Source organism: Rhinolophus ferrumequinum, chromosome 17 (assembly GCF_004115265.2).
Source record: "Rhinolophus ferrumequinum isolate MPI-CBG mRhiFer1 chromosome 17, mRhiFer1_v1.p, whole genome shotgun sequence".
NCBI classification, from domain to species: Eukaryota; Metazoa; Chordata; class Mammalia; order Chiroptera; family Rhinolophidae; genus Rhinolophus; species Rhinolophus ferrumequinum.
In genome coordinates this window covers 5,231,388-5,238,630 of record NC_046300.1, presented here as the reverse complement: position 1 = coordinate 5,238,630, position 7,243 = coordinate 5,231,388, and the positions used below count along the sequence as shown (strand labels likewise).

General features: G+C 61.5%; 1 protein-coding gene across 1 annotated transcript; it reads right to left on the bottom strand.

The window, feature by feature from the left end:
- Positions 1 to 675: 675 nt before the first annotated feature.
- DUSP7 (dual specificity phosphatase 7) lies at positions 676 to 6,725 on the bottom strand. The gene is made up of 3 exons (XM_033132983.1): positions 6,121 to 6,725; positions 4,186 to 4,620; positions 676 to 1,404 (listed from the first exon to the last, which is right to left on the bottom strand). Exons 1-3 carry the CDS (start codon positions 6,629 to 6,631, stop codon positions 1,097 to 1,099), a joined length of 1,254 nt encoding a protein of 417 aa, XP_032988874.1. The 5' UTR covers positions 6,632 to 6,725; the 3' UTR covers positions 676 to 1,096.
- Positions 6,726 to 7,243: the final 518 nt, after the last annotated feature.

The following is a 7,243-nucleotide window of genomic DNA, read 5'->3' as shown; positions in this document are numbered from 1 at the left end:
GGGACAGAAACGGGAAGCAAGGCTGGGCCCCCACCACCGAAGATTCCCCCAGCCCCTGGGCCTCCACTCTCAGTTACAAACAGAGAGAGAGAGAGACAGAAGTAGTGAGTCTGTACAGAAAAGGGCCCAGGGCCCAGGCCCTCCTAGGGGCCGAGCGCAGAGGGCTAACGCTACTGCCTGGCGTCCCCCGTGGCCCCATCTCCAGCAGGGCCTCCTGTCTCCTACCTTGGGGAGTCTGCAGGGACCACCAGAGGGGCAGCTGGGAGGGCAGAGACTGCAAAGGCCACTTGTCCAGCTGACCCATGACAACTTGCAGTGGCCATCACAGGCCCATGCAGGGCCATGCTGGGCTGGGCCAAGGTGGGAGATGTGGGCCGACGGGGGCCGACGCTGAGAGCAGCAAGCCACTGCTTCAGGAAGGGCCTGCTGCAGAAACGGAGGCTTCACACATGTGCAAAACGCATTTGGTCAAGATCAACACGGGGTTTGTCTTTTCCATTAAAAAAAAAAAAGAAAGAAAACAAAAGACCAATAATTGCTTTTGAAATAGGAAGAAAAACAAAACTGAGAACACCTCTCTCTCTCTCTTTCTCTCTCTCTCTCTCTCTCTCTCTCTCTCTCTCTCGCAGGATCAAGAAAGGGATGAAATACTGGTTTATACAATCCACTGTTGCGTGTAGCCTGAAAATAACACTTTTCATTTAAAAAAGAACAATCAGAATGTGAACACTGCTCCAGGGAGCTTGGATTTACCTGCCGAAAGTAAAACGTAAACTCAGGTCCGTGGATGTCTTTAAAAAACAGCCAAACTGACTGGGCCTCAGCAGAATGGAGTGTCCTGGGCCAAGGATGAGGTTCCGCTGGACCCCCCACAGCCGTGTCTGAGCGCCGGCGGCTGCTCCAGAAAGTCCTGCAGACGGAGGCCTTGCCGTGGGCTCCGCCCACCCAGGATGGTAAGGGCAGCTCGGCCACTTGTCAGCCTGGATCCAGGCGACGTCCAGGTCCCTTAGGACAGACACAGCAGGACAGGCTCGCCCACGCGGCCCTGTGGAGGGTGGGGGAGGAGCCGGCACCCAGCCCACCGGTGCCCCTGGCCTCACGTGGACTCCAGGGTGTTGAGTGGGAACAGGTTGTGGTTGGTGGGCGTGGAGAAGTAGAGCTGCTCGCTGGGGGTGTGGTTGTCGCACGGGCTGCTCAGCCCCAGCGTCCGCTCAAAGTCCAGCAGCTGCCCCATAAAGTTGAAATTGGGTGAGATGTTGGACTTTTTCCTCTTGACAAAGTCATAGGCGTCATTGAGTGACAGGTTCATCTTCTGCATCAGGTAGGCCACCGTGACCGTCACGGAGCGGCTGATTCCGGCCAGGCAGTGTACCAGGACACCACACTCCTTGGAGCGGGCCTCGTCTGAAACACACAGGCACGTGTCAGGGAGGCGCCTCCTCCAAGCAGCCGGCAGGCAGGGCTGGGCACAGAGGGCGGCATGCTCACGGGCTGGCTGGTGCCTGACTCTGGAGGGACCTGTGCAGTCCCACATGAGTGAGACCGCAACTGGGGGCAAAGGTCAAGAGCATGACTGTGGAGAGGGCTCTGCCACTCGTTACTGCCAAGCCACTGCACATCCCTGTGCCTCAGTTCACTTATCTATAAAATGGGCCCCCGTATTAACAGTGCTCTTATAAGGACCTGCCAAGTGACAGCTCCACAAATGACATAATTACTGCTAGTGCTGCGACAGTGCTGAGGGTGTCACCTGCACCCTCTCAGGTCCGCGGCACCATGGCTAGTACGCTAATGTTATAAATGCGGAAACGGGCACAAGAGACAAAGTGAACAGCCCAAGGCCACACAGAGGTTCCTCCTAATTCGTCGTACCCACTGCTGCCAGCCCATGACCTGGGGGTGAGGACTGAGCTTGTTCTCCTGGGCACCCATGGGCACCCCCCAAGAGCCTCCTGGGAAACAGGCCTTTGGGGGAGGCCCCTCCACAAGGGAATAGGGGCCCAACCCTGCCCTCTGCCCTGCCCTGCCCAGCCAGTCCTCAGGGCCTTAGCCCTGTTCCTGAATAGCCAGGGACTGGGATGAAGGCCATGCCTGAAGTGTCACAAGTGGGGTTTGCTTAAGTAGGACCCCCACCCCACTTATTATATGCCACCCCAGCAGGCCCATGTGCCAGTGACATTTCCCACAACCAACCAAGGTCTTTCAACCCTCCCAGCTTCCCCCAGTGCCACTCTCAGACTCCTTTGCCTCACACACAGTAGGAGCTCAATAAATACTGGCACATTAATAAATACAATAAATACTGGCTGAACAACTCAGTCCTGTAATCTGTCCTCCCCTGGACCCTAGGGCAGCTGCCTCTTTGTGCCTCAGCTGTGCCAGGGACATAAACAAGAGGCAGCCCTACGGCCCCCAAGCTCCCCACCTCCCTGACTCCGAGCCCACTGGGAACCAGCACACAGTTGGCACTCAATCAGTGCACTCCTACAAGACGACCCATAGGGTCACAGACTGTTCCTCAGCTGGTCCTCACTGCCTCTGGCCTGGCAGAGCTTCTCCTCCCCACCCCTACCCCCTGGGAGGGTACCCAGGGCTAAAGCATGCAGTAGGTGCTTAATCCAGACTTGAGGACTGAGTGGGGACAAGACCAGCAGGGGAAGAGACAGATGTTGTGGCTTTGTGTCGAATCATGTGGTCTGACCTTGAGATTTGGGGCAGAAGGAGGTGATGGAGACAAGTCTCCAGTGGTGACACACCAGGATATGGGGACCGCCTGGCCCCCAAACCCACTTCCGGGTGATCCAAAGTGAAACTGCTTCCGCTGCCTTTATTTTTAGCCCTTTCAGGGTGTGGCTGAGCCGTGGGGGTGCTGGAGCTGGGTCCTGGCCCACTGCATCCTATGGGATGCTGGGGCCTCAATTCCTTCACTCATCAAATGGGGTATATGGTTCCCCCCTACCTTTACACCCTGTCCTGTCCCCCTCCCCAGATGTAGAGGGGCCTTCAAGAAGGATAAAGGCACCCACAAACCAGGCTCAGCCCTGAGGAATCTGGGGTCCCCTAAACTCCCCTCCCTAGTTGAAGGGCAGCACAGAAGCTGAGGCAGCACCACAGCCCCCGGGCCATGTCCTCTTGGGCAGAGCTGGAAGCTCCGCAGGGCCAGTCACAGCCCCTCCCCCAGGCCCCAGCTTCCTTCCTTCCTCCCAGCCAGGCACCTAGTTTTGGTTCCCAGTAAGCGGATGAGATGGGGGAGCCTCCCACTTCCTGTTATTAAAGCTAGCCCAGCCCAGCTGACACCAAAACGCCCTCCACTGGACACAGCCGCCAGTTGGAGAAGATGGCCCTGGCTACCTCCTCCCTGCCACCGAAAGCTGGGCAAAAACACTGGGTCACCAGGCTCAGGGAACCCAGGGTTTCCATTCACCCTGATCTTGTGTCTCTTTCCAGCACCCTGGGTGAAAGGGGAGGCCACGGAAGATGACCTGTAGTCAACGGCCTCCAGCTGGCCAAGGAGGAAGCAGGAGGAGCGGTCAGAGATAAGGCAACTCATGGCGCCCAAGTCAACTGAGGCTGGGGCTGCCGGGGGCTCCGAGAGCTCTACGACGGCAGAACAGAGCAGGCCTTCCTCAGTCTTCGCCCCACACACACATTCTCTCTACAACCCCTGTTCTCCAAGCAAGCCCCCCCAGGCTGCTGGGAGCACCTGGGGCCCCACATTCCAACAGCTGCCCGTCTGGGGTAGGCCTTTAGCTCCAGACCACCCTTCAGCCCCCTCAGGTACACGGCAAAGCCCAAAAGGCACCGTGACAGACCCATTCTGGAGAGACATGTGTGCCGACGCGTGACACGGAGCCGGCGAGACCCGTGGGAGGCCTGAGAGCTGCGATGTTTCAGCTTGCTCAGCCTGAAACAGCAAAGCCAGAAAATTCCAAGCAGCACAGTAGGGGCCATAAGGTGCCGACAGCTGCGGGGAGCCCAGGGCTCAGGGGACTGCTCTGGCCCTGAGGGCTGCGGTGACTCACAGCAGGTATGGGTACACCCATGGGCACATGCTGGCACATGCAGGGCACACACAGGCCTCGACAGGCCCAGAGCTACCTAGTCAGGCGCAGGTGACACCCAGAGTCCGGTCCACACCTTGACACGCCTGCCTACCCACCCTGCCCAGAGCACAGCAACACCTACCGATGAAGCTGATGGCCTCAGGGAAGAACTGGGAGAGGTTCTGGCTCCAGTGGTCGGAGATGGGGATCTGCTTGTAGGTGAACTCGCCCCCGTGCTCAAAGGCGTTGGGCAGGTTGGGTGTGACGTTGAGGATGTATTTGATGCCGTACTTGCCGAGCACGTCCAGGTTGGTGGAGTCCTTGGCGCAGCCGAGGTAGAGGTAGGGCAGGATCTGGACAGGGAAGGCCGGTTGGCTCGATGGCACAGGGCTGCCGTCCGACTCGGTGGCACTGCTGGGCAGCTCTCGGTCTGACTCACCGTCCGAGCAGTCTGAGCTGATACGGAGGCCCCCCAGGCCCAGCACTGAGGTGGGTGGCGAGCCGCTGGGCGAGGACGAGCTGTCCACGTTGGTCTCGCAGTGCTCGGAGTACTCTGTCTGGAACTTGTTGAAACCACCTGTGGCCAGGGCGAGATAGGGTCTGGGTGAGAGACTGTCGGTGTCACGGGCCAGTGGCCCCAGGCCAAAGGGGTTGCAAGAGACTATGATGGCCCCGGTGCCCCACGTCAAGCACCATAACACCAATAACGGCCAACATAGGCCGTGCCAAGTATACATGTTCCTTCTCCTGTTTTCTCCATATCTACCCTATGATCCACTTCCCAGATGAGGAAACTGAGGCCCCAGGAGGTAAAGGAACATGTCTGAGCTCCATACCCTACTCATAAGGCTTCAAGGCTCCAGTCACACCACTTTAGGGCACTTGAGGACAGGCCCTAGCTCACGCCTCTTCTACAGCTCCCATGTGCACTTAGCACCCATGGGTGCCCAATAATTGCTAAGTGCTAAAGAAAAGCAGACAACACCATCTCAGGCCAGCACCTGTGGGTCTGCAAACCCCTCTTATAGATGAGACTGCAGAAGCCAGAGCTGTGTCTGGGTCAAAGGCAGAGAGGGCTCCCGCCTCCTGACCTGGAGTCCAGAGCCTGCACCCCACCCCCAACCAGTCAGGGAGGAGAGTGTGAAGGCACTGGCTGGCCCTTTCCCCCAGCAGCCACAGGTCTAGAAAAGGGGTCCTAGCCCCACCTCTCCAGAACTCCCCCTTAGAACACAAGATCCCCCAGCCTTGGACCCACAGAGGGGGAGGACCGCTGGGGGCTTTACAGGGATTAGAAATGGGGAGCGCCTTGCTGCTAAGCATGGGCCCTGCGCCCGAGGGTGCCGCAGGCCTCCCCTCCCCTCCCGCCTGCCCGCCCCACTGCCAGCGAGAGGCCATTTTGGAATGTTAATTGGAAACACCGGCTGCAGCCACTCGCCGCCCCCCCCCCCAGCGCTGCCTCCCCCTTCCACAAGCTCTGAGGCGGCATGCTGGGGACTGGGGGCCCTGGAAAGCCAGGGTTAGGGCAAGGGACACTGCTTACAGCCGCGCCCCAAGCGCCTCCAAGAGGCGGTGATCCCCAAGCAGCACGACCCATGCAATAATGCCTGGAGTCCCCCAACCCCAATGGTCCCTATGCTCTGGGAGCCGGGAGGGTGCTGAAAAAGGCTCCTGCCTTGTCCCTGGACTTCCAGGGACACACATTCCAAGCTGGAGGAGCTAGACTTGGGTGCCCTGTCGCCTTTAGGGGTCCCAGGAGGGGCCCCTCCCTACTCTGAGGGGCTCAGCTGGAACCTGGACGCTGCCATGGCCCCAATAACAGTTAAAAAGGAAAGCCCAAGCAGGAAGTTTGTTCAGCCCACTCAAATCGTGCCGAGAAAGGGCTGCAAAGGGGGCCCCCACGCCAGTCTAAACCCGCACCGCGGGGGCCGGGCTCCCGCGAGGGGCGGATGCGGGCCGGGGGCGACGTGGCGCCAGCGGGGCAGGCTGAGCGCTGGGAGAGAAAGTAGCCTCCGGCGGGGGCGTCAGGGAGTCGCTTTAGAGCCCTAATCCCGGACCCGGGTCGCGGTGCTGCCCTCACCTTGGAGGTAGTAGGCCTGGCAGCCGTCGTCGCGCAGCTTTTGCAAGAGCAGGCCAAGCACCGAGGCGGGTGCGCCGGGCTCTGGCTGCCACTCGGCCGTGGCCTCGTCGTAGAGCAGCACGGTGGCCGCTTTGCAACGCGTGGCGAAGCGCTCCTTGTCGGCGTGGTTGGGGATGATGGAGCGGATAGGCAGGTTGCCCTTGCGCAGGCGGCGCAGCATGAGGCCCGGGATGGCCAGGTTGATGGCCGTCTCGATGTGCGACGACTCGAAGAGCTCGTGCGGCCGGCAGTCGAGCAGCAGCAGGGACGCGCCGCCGCGCGCTTCCAACTCCTCCTGTAGCCACTCGGCGCTCTTGCAAGGCATGGCCCCCGCACCCGTCACTGCTCCCGCCCCGGTGCCCGCGCCGGACCCCGCACCGGGCTCCAACCCCGCCCCGGTTCCCCCAGCCGCCGACGCCCCCGAGGCCGACATGGGCGCCCGCACTGGGGGGCCGCGGAGCTGGTTTTTCATGGGGAGCGCGGGTGGCCCGGGGCCGGGGCCGGGCAGCCCTGACCAGGGACCGCGCCCGGGCCGCGCGGGCCCCAGCCGCGTCTCTGGGCGCCCGCCTCCCGCCGAGCTGCGCGCCCGCCGCCCCGGCCTCCCGGCCTCCGTCCCGCCCGGCCCTCCGCGCGCGCCGCGGCCTGACAGCCCCAATTAAACCGCGGCACCCGAGGCCGCGCGCCGAAGCGTCCTCCGGGGGGCGGGGCTGCGAGGCCGGCTCCCGGCCTTAAAGGCGCCGCACCGCCACCGCTCCTCCCCACAGTATACGCCGACGCGCTCGCGGCCGGGTGCGCCGAGAGACCTGCGCCTGGGCCCTCGCCCCGCCTCAGCGCCGCGGCTGTCTTTCCTTGCGGGGAACTGGGAACGACCCACTTAGGGGGCCCGATCAAGACGCCCTCCTGGGTCCGGTAGACCCGCGCTCCCAGTTCTTCACGGACTGTGGTGAAGGGCTGCCCTGGATGCGTCCTGCGCCTGGTATCCCCTCCCCACATTCACAGAAGCGGAGTTCCCCCGGGGATGGGGCGGTCACGCTGAGCCAATCTCCTCTCCTCCTGTCAGCCCCATTCATTCATTCTCTCAGTG

Excerpts from the sequence above, each read along its gene's own strand:
- DUSP7 (XM_033132983.1), bottom strand. The coding sequence starts at position 6,631 with ATGAAAAACCAGCTCCGCGGCCCCCCAGTGCGGGCGCCCATGTCGGCC. Across the intron at positions 4,621-6,120 it reads CCAGGCCTACTACCTCCAAG|GTGGTTTCAACAAGTTCCAG; the intron begins GTGAGGGCAGCA and ends CCCTGGCCACAG. Across the intron at positions 1,405-4,185 it reads TGAGGCCATCAGCTTCATCG|ACGAGGCCCGCTCCAAGGAG; the intron begins GTAGGTGTTGCT and ends TGTGTGTTTCAG.